Source organism: Lutra lutra, chromosome 8 (assembly GCF_902655055.1).
Source record: "Lutra lutra chromosome 8, mLutLut1.2, whole genome shotgun sequence".
Taxonomy (NCBI): Eukaryota; Metazoa; Chordata; class Mammalia; order Carnivora; family Mustelidae; genus Lutra; species Lutra lutra.
The window spans coordinates 43,308,428-43,327,778 of record NC_062285.1 but is presented as its reverse complement, the minus strand read 5'-3'; the positions used below and the strand labels follow the sequence as shown (position 1 = coordinate 43,327,778).

General features: G+C 36.7%; 1 protein-coding gene across 1 annotated transcript; it reads right to left on the bottom strand.

Moving 5' to 3' along the window:
* Window positions 1-8,783: 8,783 nt before the first annotated feature.
* LOC125106823 (ankyrin repeat domain-containing protein 26-like) lies at window positions 8,784-11,732 on the bottom strand. Its single transcript, XM_047741448.1, has 3 exons — window positions 11,565-11,732; window positions 10,401-10,618; window positions 8,784-9,172 (listed from the first exon to the last, which is right to left on the bottom strand). The coding sequence occupies exons 1-3, from the start codon at window positions 11,565-11,567 to the stop codon at window positions 8,893-8,895; spliced, it is 501 nt and encodes a 166-aa protein (XP_047597404.1). The 5' UTR covers window positions 11,568-11,732; the 3' UTR covers window positions 8,784-8,892.
* Window positions 11,733-19,351: the final 7,619 nt, after the last annotated feature.

Genomic DNA, 19,351 nt, shown 5'->3' with positions numbered 1-19,351 from the left:
AAGGAGAGAATCTCAAGCAGACTCCCCTCCTAAGCGAGGAGCCTGATCTCACGACCCTGAGATCATGACCTGAGCCGAAATCAAGAGTTGGATGCTTAATTGACTGAGCTACCCAGGCGCCCCATAAAGACTAAATAATTTAATCAAGACCTCACAACTAATATATTAAGCCCGGGTTTGAGCTCAGGTAGTTTGGCCTCAGTGCGTGTGATCGCTCTGTTATATTAAAAATATAAAAATATTATAAATAAAATATTATACATAAATTATTATAAAATTATTATAAATAAAATATTATAAATAAAAAATTCAATAAAAATATTGAAAAATATTTTTGGCTTAATGAATGAACTGGCCACATTCTTTCATATCCTTTGTAGTTTCAAATTCTATCAGGATACTCTGGAGAGATTGGCCAGTCTTTTTTTCCCATTATGAAGCCCATAACTCAGTGACTCATGGATAGCTTTGTCCAAATGAGAGAAACACCTAGGAACAGTTTGAAGCTTCATATGAGATGGTGTACTCATATATTAATTTATTCCAGTGTAAGAAATATATTCTGGCTAGGAGAAAATATAAAAACAGATACAAATTAATTGAAAACAATTTTACATTTACCATATAATATGTTCACTTAGTTTTTTGTATAACATTTTAATTTCACTGACTAGATTTCCTTCTAATAGAATATGAAGTCTGTTCTATGTGAAACATTTCTAAGAGCAGGTATGATGATTATTTCAGATATATCATTGATGTGGGAAGACAGGGGAGTGAGGTAAAGTAAGGAAAATAAATTCTTATTTTTCTAGTTTGGAGGCCAAATATAGTCATTGAGATTATTATTAGTGATTCTCTGAAGAAAATTTCCTTCAAAACTATTTAGTTCTCTTTCTCAGCCTATGTCCAAATCTCTCTGTGATGAAAATATTAATACTCTCTTTTGACAATGTTGTTTTGGTTGGTTGGTTGGTTTTTGCTGCCCAATATGCAAAATTATTTTTGCCTCAGATCATCAGAAAACAAATCTGGCTCAGGAGAAAAGACAAGACCCTGATGTTTAATATCCTTTTTCACTGAGAGACTGCAAATGCTAATTTTCTAATGTTTTTATTTGAATTATATTTTCACCTTTTTTTATTTTTTATTTTTTATTTTTTTTAAGATTTTATTTATTTATTTGCCAGGGAGGGAGGGAAAGAGAGAGAGAGAGCAAGCACAGGCAGGCAGAGTGGCAGCAGAAGCAGAGGGAGAAGCAGGCTCCCCGCCGAGCAAGGAGCCCAATGTGGGACTCTATCCCAGGACGCTGGAGTCATGACCTGAGCCAAAGGCAGTCGCCTAACCAACCGAGCCACCCAGGTGTCCCTCACCTTTTTTTAGAACTCTGAAAGCACATAGAAACACAGAATGGGCAACAGTTTTAGTCAACTTTACTCACCTAGGGATCTTAGAGGAGAAGTAAAAAAGGGGGGCTGGAATTTTCACTATAGTTCCAATTAAAGTGGGACAATGTGGTAAATTGTGGAAAGTCCATGAACTTTGGAGTCAGACCCTATATTTAGGGTGTGTAACTTGTTTTTCTCCTTAAGCTTCTCCTTCTTCATCTATAAAAAAAAAGGTGATAAAAAGCCTACCATTGATCTTAGCAGAGTGATTAATGCTAATATCATCAGTAAAACATACTGACATCAAGTGTCCCTTGATATGGCACACTGGGAAGCACATTGTCTTTACGGCATGCCTCCAACAGTGCTGAACCTCCATCTCATAATGAGAAATCACCAGAGAAGCCCACCCTGAGGTACTTATACAAAATAATGGATGGGCACCCTTCCAAATAGTCAGAATTGTAGAGACAAGAAGGAACTTAGGAATCGTTAGAGGCTGGAAGAAACCAAGGAGACAGGACAAAACTAAACCCAAGATGCCATTCTGGATTGGTCCTAAAACAGAAGCAATGGAAAAACTGATGAAATTTGATTAAGTTTTGAATTTACTTAACAGTATTATAGCAATATTACGATGTACCATCATTTTTTGGATAAATATTTGATGTTTCTGTAAGATAGTAACACAAAGAGAAGTATATATAGGAATGCTGTTTTCACAATTTATCTTAAAAAGTCTAGAGTTACTTTTTAAAAAAGCCTCTCATGAAGACTTTTAGAATAATATATTCTGGGAAATCCGTAGTTTGGTTTTTATTTTTACTGCTCTTAACTGAGGACAGTTTGTTACATTATTGACCTTGTGAAGATTTCTTGCTAGCAGTCACTCGTTGGAGTTACTCCTTATTTCTTTTTAACTTTCCCAATCTATTCAGCCTCTTGGTCCAGGCAATAATCTGAATGGCCAGGGGCCTTGGTTTTGTGGATCATTCAACAGAGAGTGCAACTGCACAGCTCAGAACCCTTCTGAATTCTCAGGCTTAATGAGGACGTCTACCTGTTTCTGGAGGTTTGCATGATTCCAAACATATTTTTCACCTATTGCCTTAGTACTAATTGGGGGCAGGTGCAGAACCAGAGGCCATTAACTTCTCATGGACCCTAATTTCTGGTTGAGAGTGAAAGAGGAGAGAAGTGAGAACAGTGCTAATGAATGGACTCCAGCTTCTCATCAGAACAATAAAAACAGGAACCCCTTTAGAAGATGCTATCTTTGGTGTCAGGTCTCAGAATGGCAACAGGAATGTACTTGGCACAATTATGAAGTTACTGAAGTTTGTTATAGCAACACCTGCCCCTGTCATTTTTCTGCTCATCTTTACCTGATACTCATCCCATCCCCTCAAACATGCCATGCCCATTCTTTGCTAAACACCCCCAATACCTCTGGTTGATCACCATGGTTACGTCACCTTAAGGCATACCTGTTTCTGGTAGCTGTATCCCACCTGTCCTCCCTGTCTCATTCTGCCTCTGTAACTTCACATGACTTTGTTAGAAATTAACAAGGACTTCTCTTTGTATTTTCTGTCACTGTATTTTAGACAGATGCTGAAGGCCCAAAGAAGTGGTTTTAATGGTCGGATGTAATTCCCTTGGACATATTGGTTGAGGCAGGAAGTTTTGCTTCTGTGAATATTTAAAAGCGATCTTTCCTAGCAATGGAAGAGCTGGGATGTCATAGATTTGTAACATTCGTCTATGTCATTGATCACTTAAAGATGAGCTTGATATTCCACATGCTGAGAGGACATTGCACTGTCCAAAATGTTTTTGTCCAATGAATATGAACTTAGATTCTGACCTTATGTAATTTATCATTTATCAAGATCCAAGGATTTAATTTTAATGGTTAACATAGCCCAGATATTTCTAATTTATATTTCTTCACTGCTTAAACAAGGTAGGTCCAGATACTTTAAAACAAATTATCTGGGGTGTGTCTGTGTGGCACAGTCATTTGAGCATCAGACTCTTGGTTTTGGCTCAGGTTGTGATCCAGGGTGATGAGATTCGGCCCCACTCCTGCACTGAGTCTGCTTGAGACTCTCTCTCCCTCCTCTCTGTGTGCTCCCCTCCCCTGTAAAATAATTTTTTTTAAAGTGTTTATTTAATTTTTAAAAAACATTTAATTAATTTATTTATTTGACAGACAGAGATCACAAGTAGGCAGAGAGGCAGGCAGAGAGAGGGGGAAGCAGGCTCCCCGCTGAGCAGAGAGCCTGATGTGAGGCTCGATCCCAGGACCCCGGGATCATGACCTGAGTCGAAGGCAGAGGCTTTAACCCACTGAGCCACCCAGGCACCCCTAAAATAAATCTTAAAAAAAAAAATAAATTGTCTGGTAAGTAATGAAGACACATAGAATTCTGCTGAGAGTTTCTTGCCTTTCCTGACTCTTACAATTTGAATGCAAACTATTCAAAAAATTAGAATTTTAGATAAACAATACATATTTTTTGCTAATCTGGCTCAATCCAATCATTTTACACATAAAGAAACAAAGAGAATAAGTTATTTACCTAATCACATAGTTTGTGTTTTAGCTATAAATAGAATCTAGAACTTACGGGTGGCCAGATGTTCTTTCTACCATAGCTTCTTATTTTTTATTTAAAAAGTTTTAACATCTCTATTGAGGCATAATTGATATACAAAGAAATACACATATTTGATGTGTACAATTTGATGAGTTGGACATATGCAAACACCCACAGTACCATTGCCATGATCAAAAGACATATCTCATGCCTGCCAAGTTTCCTTGTGCTCCTGTGTGTGTGTGTGTGTGTGTGTGTGTGAAGCACATTTAACATAATCTACCCTCTTAACAAACTTTGAAGTAGACAATATTGTATAGTTACTTACACTATATTTGTTGCACGGAAGATCTCCAGAGGGCACCTGGTGGCTCAGTCGGTTAAGCTTCTGCCTTCAGCTCAGGTCATGATCCCAGTAGTGGAATTACTGAATTGTACTGCATTTCTATTTTTAATTTTTTGAGGAATCATAACACTTTTTGAAAATAACATTATATTCAGGCCTTATAAAATTAATAATCTGACAACATTTCTAGACAGCCTTGTAAAATTAATAACTCAATACCACTTGATGGGAGAAAATTTTATTGAAGTAACTTTATAATACCACTAATAAATACTATATAAAATATAAAACACTTTTTTATATGACATGACTTAAGGAATTACCAATGTAATGTTACTGTCTTTTCCCCAAAAGCTTTTCCTAAATATTTACTTCTGTGACCTTTATTTCCAGGTGAGAACTGTGTGTAGATGGTAGAAATAGCTTGAAGTCCACTAATAAGGAGAATGCATTTGCAATTTTATTTATACTTTTCCATTTATCAAAAAAATAGGAGGGTAAGAAAATTATACACAGAAAAACAATGTGCAATGTATCAGCAAATTTTAATTCAAAGAATTATTAACTAGAAGGATTTTCTCATAACTGTTAGTTTTCAAACTATGGCTCATAGAAATCTAAGGTTCCACCAGGACACAGCAGGATTGAGGGACAAGGAAGTCTACAGGTGTAGTCTCATCTCTCCTTTAGCTAAACAGCTCTACTTATCTCTGTTTTATATAATACAGTTTAATGCAAAAAAAAAAAAAGTTAAGTTCTATTCTTTGGGAAAAAAAATTTTTCCCCAGAGGTATAAAAGTCACTGACTTAGTCGAAGTCCTAATTTTACATAAGAGACAAAAGCCTCAGAGAGATTGTAGTTTGCCTGAAGCCAAAAAACCACCTAGTTGCAGGCCAGGAATGTGTTTTAGGTCTTACTGAGCCTAGAGTTTTATGCCAGTTACTTCCTCATATTCAAGAAAAATACATGCATTTTTAACTAGAACTCAGAGAAAATGAATACATATAACTTTGTCACGTGGCTCAATAAAGTTAAGGCATTAGGCAGAAAACAGCTTTCTAACTAAACTATAAGTTTTTACAGTCACAAACAAAAATAAAGGAAGAGAATTTATCTTAATTCCTATTAGTAGCTACCCAATGACCCAGCAATTGCACTATCAAGTCAATATACTCAAGTTATAAGCACAAATTTTTTTAACTTGAAGGGACAGGGAACTTGAAGGAGAAAATTTTAGTTGAACCAAAGAACCTGAAACTGAGGAAATTCTTCCTTGAAAGAATTATTCATTTCCTTCAAATAAAACTTGATTTATCAAAATCAATCAACAAATGAGTTACCTATGTTGTGAGTTATTTATCGCAAAATTTAAAACACAGAACAGATTTCTCTTTGCCATCTAGCCTCTCCATTAGTTCATATGTACAAAAGACACGATTAACATTAATTATAAATTAAATCCACTCAGAAATTATAGGTAAACTTTCATTTCCATGTGAGAACATTTCTCTACCTTCTTCAAGACAGGAAAGGAGATCTACCTAATGGGTGAATTTGGGAGAAGGCACTAAGCAGTGCCTACATGCTTCCAAATCTCTTCTTTGAAAAGCTATGCCTGCCATAGTAACATGAATTGAGGTCTGCTTTCATCTTTGTGGGATGGGCATCAAACATCTGTTCCTTCCATTTACAAATGTGTGTGGAAGTGCCTAATTTGGAATAAACTATTAGGAAGTTCGCTGTGGCTACATACCTAAGCCACGTCCTCCAATTTGTTAGTATGTATTAAAGTTACTAAGCTTATCTCCATCTGCCTGACTCCTGTGTTCTCAATTCAGAAAAAGAAGAGCATAACAAATAACATGGAGGGCATGAGGAGATGGTGAGGAGAAGGAAGTTAAGGGAAATTGGAGGGGGAGATGAACCATGAGAGACTATGGACTCTGAAAAACAATCTGAGGGTTTTGAAGCAGGGGGTGGGAGGGCGGGGGAGCGTGGTGGTGGGTATTGTGGAGGGCACGTATTGCATGGAGCATTGGGTGTGGTGCATAAACAATGAATTCTGTTACACTGAAAAGAAATTAAATTAAAAAAAAAAAAAAAGAACAGTGTCATCTGCCACCTACTCCACCACAGTTCCGACAAGAAAAATGAACAGACAATACTTAGAAATGGTTTCTTCTTCCTTGACTTTATAACTAACATTCATTGTTCAAAGCAACATACTTTAAAGAAGGAAAAAGTTGAAAAGAACAATATCAGAAATAAACACAGAAAGTCAGACAAAATGAGGAGATAGAGGAATATGTTCCAAATGAAAGAACAATACAACACTTCAGAAAAATAACTAAATGAAACAGAGATAAGTAATCTACCTGATAAAGAGTTCAAAGTAATGGTCATAAAAACGCTCAGCAAACTTGGGAGAAGAATGGATGGATTCAGTGAGAACTTCAAGAAAGAGAAAATATAAAGAAGAACCAATCAGAGCTGAAAAATACAACACCTGAAATGAAAAATACTCCGGAGGGAATCAACGGCAGATTAAAAGCTGCAGACGAACAGATCAGTGATCTACAAGACAGGGTAGCAGAAATCATCCAAGCCAAAAAATAAAAAGATAAAAGAATTTTAAAAATGAGGATAGGTTAAGGGACCTCCTAGTATTGAGCCCCACACCAGGCCCCATGCTCAGGGAGTCTGCTTCTCCCTCTCTCTGTGGCCCTCCCCTCCCATCTGTGTTCTCTCTTTCTTGCTCTCAAAAACAGATTAAAAGAAAGAAAGGAAGGAAGAAAGAAAGAAGGAAGAAAAAAAGAAAGAAAGAAAAGGTCGTAACTAGAAATAAGAAAATTATGAAAGAAAGAGTTTTATTGGTAAAAGCAAACATACAATAAAAGTAATAGATCAATCACTTTTATAAAGCCAGTATGAATGTTAAAAGACAAAAGTATAACAACAATTATATCTACAGTAATTAGTTAAGGGATACACAAAATAAAAAGATGTAAACTAAGACATCAAATACATAAAACAAGGTGGGGTGGAAAAATGTAGTGTTTTTAAAATGTGTTTGAACTTAAGTAACCGTCAACTTAAAATAGACTTCTATATACATGGGATGTTATATATGAACTTCATTGTGATCACAAAAATCTATAATATACAAAAAAGAAAAAGAAAGGCAACCAAGCATTACACTAAAGAAAATCCTCAAATTAGAAGGGAAGAGAGCAAGACAATAAGGAAACCAAATGAAAGAACAAGATTGAGGCCTCATTTACCATGAGCCTATGCTACTTTTGTCTACATTAATAAGACCATGAATATACCTTCAAAACCATAAACCTATGTATATTGATTGAAATGGATATTTTAATAACAATGATACACAATGGAAACTAGCTGCTACTTAAAGACTCCCTATTATTCCCATCTTAGTCATCAGTCATTCAAGTGATGGCAAGGTAGATACATGTGAACTTCATTTTAAAAATTCCAATTGTGGGGCACCTGGGTGGCTCAGTCAGTTAAGGATCTGATCTTGACTTTGGTTCAGGTCATGATCTCAGGATCATTGAGACTGAGCCCTGCATTAGGCTCTGCACTGAGTATGGAGCCTGTTTACCCTCTGCACCTCACCCCCCACCGCCAGCTTGCACACACTCTCTCTCTCCCTCTCTCTCTCTCTCTAAAAAAAAGAATCCAGTATTTGCTTGATTTAGCGATTTAGAAAATGCTCTACAATTGCTCAGCAAGACATTTTGTAAAAATTGGAATAGAAGTGTTATAAGTTTTAAAAAATGCTCCAAGTAAGAAAACAATTAAGGATGTACTCTCAGGGAAGAAAATGACAACAATTATAACTCAAAAAAAATTAATCTTTTTAGCGTTACAAGTTTATTAAATTCATAAAAAGGACTTATCATGGATTCTTTAAAATAATAAATATCCATATGTGATTAAGTGTTTGGATTCTTATTGTTCACTTATACATAGGGGTGGGAAAAATGGGTAACAGCGAACTTTAAAATTGTTATGAACCATTGTCAACCAGGAAATTAGTCAAAGCATCTAAGTATAGATTTCATTAGTGAGCAATAATACTTACCTTCTAAAATCGAATTTAGATGTAGGTTTTCAAGAAATTTAAAATGTGTCAGTTTTGGGGTGCCTGGGTAACTCAGTTAGGGTCTGACTCCTGTATTTGGCTCAGGTTATGATCTTAGGGTTGTGAGACTGGGCCCCATGTAGGGTTCCACACTTAGCAGGAAGTCTGCTTGAGAGTCTCACACTCTCTCCGCCTCTTGTACACTCTCTCTCTAAAATAAATAGAATGTTGAAAAAATAATAAAATTTGTCATTTTAGTTATATTTATTGAATAAAGGTAATAATAGTTATGTATCTCTTGAAAGTAAGAGCTCCAGGAACTAAGAAAAAAAAATGAAAATTTCTGTCTCATTTCTTTATTAGCACAAATAATTATGACTTTTACTTAGTGTGTATTAGCTAGCTAAACAACTCAGAATTTTACCAAATTAAAAACAAAAATTATATCAGAAATCTGAAACCCAAGGAAAAAAAGGTAAGATAATATAACAAACCTTGGTCAAGAAAGTCCCAATGTCATTACTTGAACGCCATGAGTTTGAGGTATGAATCACCACATTTTCTCTTAGAGCAACATTTCTATTGAATAGTGAACTATTATTACTAACATTTCTACCATAAGGCGGTTCTAGGGCTGGCCTCATATTAGTAGTGTCAAGCAAAGTTTGCTTCTGCTGCTTCTCCACCAGAAGTTTGGTACTGGTCTCTGCCAGCCTCTCACTAGTCCTGTTAAGGTTACAAAACACAATGCTTCATATTTCATTTCTCCCCAAATCATTTCTAAATTACTTGCATTTTTTTAAGTTTCCATAATAGTAAACAGAATGTGCCATTAAACAGTGTTTTAACATGGTAAATGTGACAGAGCAGATCTACTATGTATAATTATAGGTTTAAAACTGTTCTAAAGATGTACATATATTTTTAGGGTTCCTAACTAATAAGAACTTCAAATTAAGGAGGGAGAAAAATGGCTATCAGTGATGTCCATGGCTTAACAGGTAATACCTACTGCCTTCTGGAATGGTTGTACTTAAAAGATTCTTGGGGATGCCATGACACATACTTATATTTAGTAAACCAGTTTAGAGCTGCAAAAATAAACCATCCTGCGGGGTCTGGGTGGCTCAGTCAGTTAACCATCTGCCTTCAGCTCAGGTCAGGACCCCAGAGTCCTGGAATTGAGCCCCACACTGGGTTCCCTGCTCAGCGGGAAGCCTGCTTCTCCCTCATCCTCTGCCTGCTGCTCCCCTCTGCTTGTGCTCACGTGCTCTCTCTATCAAATAAATATATAAAATCTTTAAAAGAAAATAAAAATTAAAAAAGATCCCTCAAAGACATTTTTCAAGCATTGGCTTTCACCACTCTCGTACATTTCACACATTACCTCAGAGAAATTGAGCATTTTGCACTGAGGAATAATTTAGACGAACAATTGCTCGGGGAGAAGTAGATGGCAGAGTTGCAATCAGAATGAACTGAAACAGCTCCAGAGGCAATTAGGTTATAACACAGATACCAGGGTACTGGAGGTGGAATCTGCCCTTTCTGTCTTGACCTTTTGGGTTAAAGATGTACTCTTCCAAAAATAAACTAACATTAATAAATAAATATTAATAAACTCATTTCTATTCAGGGTAATTCTGACAATTTTATAATAATATGCTGTCTAAATTATAAACCTTCAAACAATTAGCTTAAAGACTAGGAGATCAGATTAACTGAAAATATTCAAGGGAAAAAAATAAAATCATTATTTAAAACCAAAAAAAGAGAGATGCAAACTGTCTTAGACTAACATTTCAACAGTAAGTTCATTTACAAATATCATTTTTCAAAATTATACTATGTAGTTGGCTTTCACGTACTACTGATCTCATGAATGTGGCTCCATAAAAACTATGGTTTAGGGGCAAATTAATAAGCTAACTCTACTTTCTATGATTGTTTTAACTTGTTCAGTTCGTTTGTCAATGACATTCGATGTGTTACTTCTTCTAGGTAGAGGTGCTTGTATCTGTCCAATTCTGTTTTAATAAGATCTTCTTGAGAACTCTCCATTTTGAATAATTCAAATTCCAGCTCTTTAATTCTGAGTTCCATTTGACTTCTTAGTGAAGCATTATTATTTTCTCTTAACTGTGCTAAGCTTTCTTGAGATGCTACTTGTGTCTAAAGCAAATTAAAAGCATAGTTTTAAAATTGTTACAACCTGGGTAACTACAGTATATTTCTTTCTTTTAGTTTTGTGTCAATGATTCAGAGAGCAATTTTTAAAGTGAAAAAAAGCTGAAATGTAAAATATTTATCATTAATGTGAAACTGAATTAAATGTGAATAATGTTCATTCTTACATTAGAACTCACACAATCTGATAATTCAAAGAATAATAAAATCATTTAAATTTTTAAAAAAGTGAACAATACAACTTAAGAATAATTGAAGTACATGGGGTACCTGGCTGACTCACTCATTTGAGTGCCTGACTCTTGGTTTCTGCTCAGATAGTGATCTCAGGGTCCTGGGATAAAGCCCTGTGTCGTACTCAGCATGAAGTATGGCTGGAATTTTCTCTCTACCTGTCCATCCCCCACTCGTGCTTTCCAAATAAAGAATTAAGATATTTAATATATAAAAAAGGAATAATCCAAGTATGGTACAATTTTTTTTTTTTTATGTAGGCATGTTCAGAATGTAGCCCAAACAAGCAACTGACGGTGCCACCCACGTACCCCATGGTAAAAATTTTTAAAGCACAATTTTTTCTTTTCCTCTCAATAGCCTTGTTTTATACTAACTGGTCTTAAAAAATAAAATGACTTTCCACTGTGAATCATTCTGAAAGATCAATTTAGTGAGAATAATGATGAAAACTGAAATTTTTAGAGGGAAGGAACAAAGCTTCCAGAAATTTGCCAAATTGCTATAAAGGAAGTAGAGGAAAACTCTACACTGCATATAACCAAAATGTAATTTGCAGTGAAACGAATTAAAGCATATTATAGATTAATAAATTAACATGTAAAAACAGATTGACTTCTTTTAATTTTTCTGCTATATTCAATCTTGCTCTTTCTTCAAGTTCCCATTTATATTGTTCTATTTCACAGTATTCTACCATGTTGACTTCTACACGACTTCTGAGGTTTACTACTTATTGTTCCAACTTCTTTTTTTTCTTCTCTAGCTTTTCACATTTTGTCAGTATTTCTTTCATAGATGATAATTCCTGAGTAAGAACCTGGTTTTTTGAAAACACAGTTTCCAGTTTTGCTGTAAGATCATCAACCTGCATGAATAAAATAATACAGTTTGGAAGTGGACTGAAAATAGTCTAATGCAAAATTAAGACCCAAATTTTTTTTTAAAGATTTTAAATCTCTGCACCAAACATGGGGCTTGAACTCAAACCCCAAGAACAAGAGTCACATACGTTACTGACTGCTCCAGCCAGGTGCTCAAATTTTAAAATAAATTCATTTTCAACAAAATGGTATCTATATTGTAGTACAGTCTTGGAATGTGGAACCTCAAATAACTCAGAAAATCAAGAACAAAATTAAAACCACTAGGAGTTGCTAAAATCGATCTCTGCTGTCATCCTCTTTGCCACACATTTGTATTTGATTTTTATACTTTTATTTTTCTATGATTGTTTCATATTTTTCCTCCATAAAATAACCATAAGTCACCTCTTAGTAGAAAGTCTCTTAACCCTTCCCTCATCTTAACACTCCGTAATTTTTAAAAAGATTTTATTTATTTATTTGAGAGGGAGAGAGAGCAAGACAGCTAGAGCGCAAGAGTAGGGAGAGGGAGAAGCAGACTCCCCACTGATCAGGAAGCCCAGCATGGGGCTCAATCCCAGCATCCCAGGATTACGATCCAAGCCAAAGGCACTTAACTGAGCCACCCAGGTGCCCTCGTACTCCATAATTTTTAAAGAAGTTTTAGGAATACCATATTGGCTTATGTAGGTCTGAGCCAATAAATGCTTACCAAAATAAGACTTTGAAAATAAGACTTTAATTAATGAATCTATAAATACTGATTCTAATGCCATCAGCCTTTTTCTGAATTACAAATGCTTTATGCTAATTTTAATTGCATTTTGAGGAGAAATGATTCACAGGGTTAAGAAATCACATCTCTCAGTAAAAAAATTTAGTGGGGAAAAAAAAGTTTAGTGAGATGATCCATATATTTTTGGACCAAAAAAAAAAATTCCTTAACTCAACAGTGTTGCAATCCTTTGTAACTTCCCGCAAAATAAGAGAATATATTAAGCAATGAAAACAACCAAAAAACTTGCTGGAGTTTCAGTGATGCTGAGTTGGGAAGAACTCCTTTCCTTTAGATATGATTGGTAAGACAAGGTGAGTGGATGTGGTGGTTTTATAAATTGACACTTCTCCCATGACAATCCCTTCCCTTAATATGTGCTGGCCTTAGTAACTGGTTCCTAGTGAACAGAATATGGCAGAACTGCTGTGTGATTTTTTAAAAAAATATTTTATTTATTTATTTGACAGAGAGAGAGAGATCACAAGTAGGTAGAGAGGCAGGCAGAGAGAGAGGGGGAAGCAGGCTCCCTGCTCAGCAGAGAGCCCGATGCGGGCTTGATCCCAGGACCCTGAGATCATGACCTGAGCCGAAGGCAGAGGCTTTAACCCACTGAGCCACCCAGGTGCCCCCTGCTGTGTGATTTTTAAGGCAAGGTTAGAAAATGTGATATAGCTTCCATCTGACTTTCTTCTTCTAGGAAACCTCACCCTTAGAATCCAGCTGTTGTGGGAAAGCCCAGGCTATCTAGTGAGTCTTCATGGAAATATTCCAGCTGAGACTGCCCTAGTTAACATCCTAGCCAAAAGCCAGCCTCAACAGCCAAACATGTGCATGAACAAGGTTTTAGATGATTCTAGTTCCCAGCTTCCAGTCATCCCACGTGATGGCAAATGAAGAAGAAATGAGTTGGCCTTACTCAGTCTTGTCCAAAGATTTGTGAACAAGATAAATGCTGTTTTGAGCCACTAGGTTTTGAGATGGTTTATTATACAGCAATAAATAACTGGCACAGATACTGATATTAAAAATGGGGTGCTTCCATAAAAAAACCCCAAAAAACTAAAACTAAACCTTCTTTGAACCAGGAAGTGGGCAGAACCTGAAAGAAGATTAAGAGTGAGAAGTAGAGAAGAGTAAGAATGAAAACCAAAAGGGCTTCCAAGAGACTGTTAGTGGAAACCTGATGGCCCTTGAAGAGGCTTACAGTAAAGGTTTCTAGATAAGTGAAGAAAATGACACTAGAGGGAAAAGGAACTCGTGCCACAAACCACTTGAAAGTAAAATCGATAGGAGAGATAAGCTTAAAGAAAGACTATTCAATATGAAGGAACCAGGACTTACTGGGTTCATCTATCTGTTCCTCATTCACAGCCTCTCCACCTGCTGTATTGTCAAATAACGCTAAAGTAAAGAAATGGCTTCTGGGTTAAAAGCAAATCCAGGAAGACATGGCCTATGGGTGAAGCCAAAACTATAAACCTTTTATTAAGACTTCAGAAGGATTTAAGGTGTGCCTCAAGTTTCTTCAAGGATCTTAAGAGTATGAGAATTTTAAAGGCATTATCACATGAGAGCTTCACAGGAAACCTGAGGTGAAAACTTATCTCAAAAAGACCTAGGAGAATGGCTTTTCTAATGGCATGAAATCCAATCATATTCACGGAAAACTCAAAAACTAAGAGAATTATAGTAGCAAAAACACTGTTTGCGAGCTTGGACTAAAAGAGACCAAGATAGTACAAACTAGAAATAGGCCTTTGAGTCTGAGAAGTCCCATGAGGAGGAAGCAGGCTGAAAAAGCAGCTACAAACACAGGTCATTCATTATGAAAAGGACAGAACCAAGAGCTCAAAGAGTAAAGCAAACAGCCATGGAGAAGCATTCCCATGGAACTGAAGAACTGACAGCATGCTTCAGGGTGTGTTTCAAAATTGCTATGGACTAGTGTGCCTCCCACCTTCTTTCAATGGGAGAATCCTTAGCAGGTTACCAGAGTGTTCCATTTTGAGTGGTAGAGAACTGTCTTCCTTAATTCCCGAGTGTTCAGATTGAGAGGACTTGCACTCAAGGGACTATACTTCAGGCACCTTATCCCTGCTGTACCTGATTAAGATGGTAAGATCTTGGACTCAAGCCTAAACCCAATGCCAGGAAAACTGAGATTTGTGGGAGGTATGGTGGGGGGGAGGTGAGTGTATTTTTCATGTGGGAGGAAAACAAAAAATTGTGGCCGGTGGGTAAATAGTGCTGCTTTTTAAATGTGTCCATAGGTTTTTAAATATTCAATCCATTAAAAAAAAAAAAAAGACCATGGGCCTACCTTAGTGACTTTCTTCTAACAGAATATGGTGAATGTGATGCTCTGTGTATTCCAAGGCTAGGTTACAAAAGACAATAGAGCTTCTGTCTTGCTCTGCAGCTCAGGCAGCTTTCTTGGAATTTAGCCCCCCATCTTGTAAGAAAGTTCAGGCCACAAAGAGTCTAGCTGTTCCAGTGTAAGTGTTTCGGCTGCCTGCTCTAACTATAGTCCTAGGCAATAGCCAGCATCGACAACACCAGATGTGAGTGAACAAATTTTCAAACAGTTCCAACCCCAAGCCTTTCAGCGGCCCCACCTGAAGCTAGGGGAAGAGAAACAAGCTGTCCTAGCCACACTTTTCCTAACACTAGATTTGTGAACAAAATAAATGTTATTTATTTAAGCCACTAAACTTTGGGGAGTTTGTTAAGAAAAAACAAAAAGAGAAACAGAAAAATGGATGACAAAAAGCATTAAAAAGATACATAATTTACATAGCAGAAATTGGTCTCCTTAAAGTGGGAAGTAATAAATGTTAAGATTAATTTTTTTTAATTTTTTAAAAATTTATTCATTTGGGAGAGATACAGAGAGACAGAGCACAAGCAGGGGGAAAGGCAGAGGGAGAGGGAGAAGCAGACTCCCTGCTGAGCTGGGAGCCTGACATGGGACTCGATCCCAGGACCTGGAGATCATGACCTGAGCCGAAGGCAGACACTTAACCATCTGAGCCACCCAGGTGCCCCTGAGATTAATTTAATGATGACAAACAGTGCTAATGAGAAGCAGCACATAACTAGAAGCAAGATCTAAGAAGTTTTTCTTTCCGTTTTCCCCCACTTAGGATGTCATTACCTGTGCATTTTTAAAATATTACCTTTATTATGTTGAAGTATGTTCCTTCTAAACCTACTTTGTTGAGGGTTTTTATCATGAATGGATGTTGTACTTTTTTTTTTTTATCATGAATGGATGTTGCACTTTGTCAAATTTTTTTTTTTTAAGATTTTATTTATTTATTTGACAGACAGAGATCACAAGTAGGCAGAGAGGCAGGCAGAGAAAGAGAGGGGGAAGCAGGCTCTCCACCGAGCAGGGAGCCCGATGTAGAGCTAGATCCCAGGACGCTGGAATCATGACCTGAGCCGAAGGCAGAGGATTTAACCCACTGAGCCACCCAGGTGTCCCTCAAATGCTTTTTCTACATCTTTTGAAATGATCAGATGATTCTTCTCCTTTTATTAATTTGGTGTATCATAATGATTGATTTGCAGATATTAAAACACCGCCATAACCTAAGAATAAATCCCATTTGATCATGGTGATGATATTTTTAATGTATTGTTGGATTCAGTTTGTGAGTATTTTGTTGAGGATTTTTGCATCCATGTTCACCAAAGATACTGGCTTATAGTTCTTTTTGTGGTGTCTTTGTCTTGTTTTGGTATCAGGGTAATACTGGCCTCATAGAGTGAATTTGGAGTTTTTCCTTTTCTGTTTTTTGGAATAGTTTGAGAAAAGGTACTAACTCTTCCTTTAAATGCTCGGTAGAATTTGCCTCTGGTCCTGGACTTGTGTTTGTTAATAGTTTTTTGAATAATGATTCAATTTCTTTGCTGGTTATCAGTCTGTTCAAGTTTTCCATTCTTGTTTCAGTTTTGGTAATTTATATGTTTCTAGAATTTATCCATTTCTTCTACATTGTCCAAATTGTTGGCATATAGTTGTTCATAATATTCTTTTATAATTGTCTGCATTTCTGTGGTGTTGATTGTTATTTCTCCTCTCTCATCTGTGATTTTTTTTTTTTGGGTCCCTTTTCTCTTCTTTCTGATAACTCTTGCTAAAGCCTTATCGATTTTATTAATTTTTTCAAAGAACCAGCTCCTGGTTTCATTGATCTCTCCTATTTTTGTCTTTTTAAAGTTTCTATAGTGTTTATTTCTGCTCTAATTTTTAAAAAGATTTATTTGAGAGAGAGAGTGGGGAGAGGGTCAAGTGGAGAGGGAGTGAGAGAATCCTCAAGTAGACTCCCCGCTGAGTACAGAGCCAGAAGCAGGGCTCAATCCCAGGACTCTGAGATCATGACCTGAGCTGAAATCAAGAGTCTGCTGCAAAGATGAACTTTTGGGACTTCATCAAGATCAAAAGCTTCTGCACAGCAAAGGAAACAGTCAACAAAACAAACAGGCAACCCACAGGATTGGAGAAGATATTTGCAAATGGCAGTACAGACAAAAGGTTGATATCCAGGATCTATAAAGAACTCCTCAAACTCAACACACATAAAACAGACAATCATATAAAAAATGGGCAGAAGATATGAACAGACACCTCTCCAAGGAAGACATTCAAATGGCTATCAGACACATGAAAAAATGTTGATCATCATTAGCCATCAGGGAGATTCAAATGAAAACCACATTGAGGTACCACCTTACACCAGTTAGAATGGCCAAAATTAGCAAGACAGGAAACAACGTGTGTTGGAGGGGATGTGGAGAAAGGGGAACCCTCTTCCACTGTTGGTGGGAATGCAAGTTGGTGCAGCCACTTTGGAGAACACTGTGGAGATTCCTCAAGATTAAAAATAGAGCTTCCCTAGGACCCTGCCATTGCACTACTGGGTATTTACCCCAAAGATACAGATGTAGTGAAAAGAAGGGTCATCTGTACCCCAATGTTTATAGCAGCAATGGCCACGGTCGCCAAACTGTGGAAAGAACCAAGATGCCCTTCAACGGACGAATGGATAAGGAAGATGTGGTCCATATACACTATGGAGTATTATGCCTCCATCAGAAAGGATGAAAACCCAACTTTTGTAGCAACATGGACGGGCCTGGAAGAGATTATGCTGAGTGAAATAAGTCAAGCAGAGAGAGTCAATTATCATATGGTTTCACTTATTTGTGAAGCATAACAAATAGCATGGAGGACAAGGGGAGATGGAGAAGAGAAGGGAGTTGAGGGAAATTGGAAGGGGAGGTGAACCATGAGAGACTATGGACTCTGAAAAACGATCTGAGGGTTTTGAAGGGGCGGGGTGTGGGAGGTTGGGGGAACCGGGTGGTGGGTATTAGAGAGGGCATGGATTGCATGGAGCACTGGGTGTGGTGCAAAAACAATGAATACTCTTATGCTGAAAAGAAATTTAAAAAAAAAAATAGAGTCTGCTGCTTAACCAACTGAGCTACCCAGGCACCCCTACTTCTGCTCTAATTTTTATTCTCCTTCCTTCTGCTGACTTTAGGCTTAATTTGTTGTTCTTTTTCTAGCTTATTTAGGTGAAGGTTAGGTTGTTGTAGATTTTTCTTGTTTCTTCAGGTAGGCCTGTATTGCTATATACTTCCCTCTTAGAACCACTTTTACTGTATCTCAAAAGTTTGGGCAATTGTGTTTTCATTTTCATTTGATTCCATGTATTTTTACATTTATTCTTTTATTTCCTCATTGGTCCATCCATTGTTTAGTAGGATATTACTTAACCAACACGTATTTGTGGTCTTTCAGATTGTTCCTTGTGGCTGACTTCTAATTTAATAGTTTTGTGATTAGAAAAGGTGTCTGGTATGACTTCAGTCTTCTTGTATTTATTAAGATTAGTTTTGTGGGTATTATGGAGGTCGAGTATTGCATGGAACACTGGGTGTGGTGCATAAGCAATGAATTTTGGAACACTGAAAAAAAAATAAAATTAAAGGAAAAAAAAGGCTTGTTTTGTGGCCTAATATGTGATCTATTCTACAGAATGTTCCAGAATGTGTATTCTGCTGTTTAAGGATGGAATATTTTGAATATATCTCTTTAGTCCATCTAGTCTAGTGCATCAATATAAAGCCACTGTTTCCTTGTTGACTTTCTGATCTGTCCATTAATGTAAGTGGTGTGTTAAAGTACCAACTATTGATTATTTCTATTCCTTCCTAAAATATCCAAATTGTACATTGTCTTCATGGATACTTTTGTAATTAGGAATAAAAGCAATGAATTTCATTTAAAACATATATAATAAAAATAAAGTACCCTAGTATTATTGTATTATTATCAATTAGTTCTTTTATGTTAGTCATTAATTGTTTTATGTACTTGGGTGATCCCGTGTTGGGTGCATAAATATTTACAATTGATAGCTCTTCTTTTTGTTAGACTGTCCTCTTTATTATGATATAGTGCCCTTGTCTCTTACTACACTCTTTCTTTTAGACTCTATTTTGTCCAATATAAGTTTTACTATCCTGGCTTTCTTTTGATATCCATTTGCATGACATACGTTTTTTCCATCCCCTGACTTTCAATCTGCAGGTGTCCTTATGACAAAAATAAAATCCTTGCAAGCGGCTTATAGATGGGTCTTGTTTTTTCTTCTTCTTCTTCTTTTTTTTTTTAAGGATTTTATTTATTTATTTGACAGAGATCACAAGCAGGCAGAGAGGCAGGCAGAGAGAGAGGAGGAAGCAGGCTCCCTGCTGAGCAGAGAGCCCGATGTGGGGCTTGATTCCAGGACCCTGAGATCATGACCTGAGCCGAAGGCAGCTGCT

Bases quoted from the DNA above. Each gene is read 5' to 3' on its own strand.
- LOC125106823 (XM_047741448.1), bottom strand. The intron at 9,173-10,400 runs GTTAAAACAATC...TAACCTTAACAG, and splicing joins TTGACAAACGAACTGAACAA to GACTAGTGAGAGGCTGGCAG.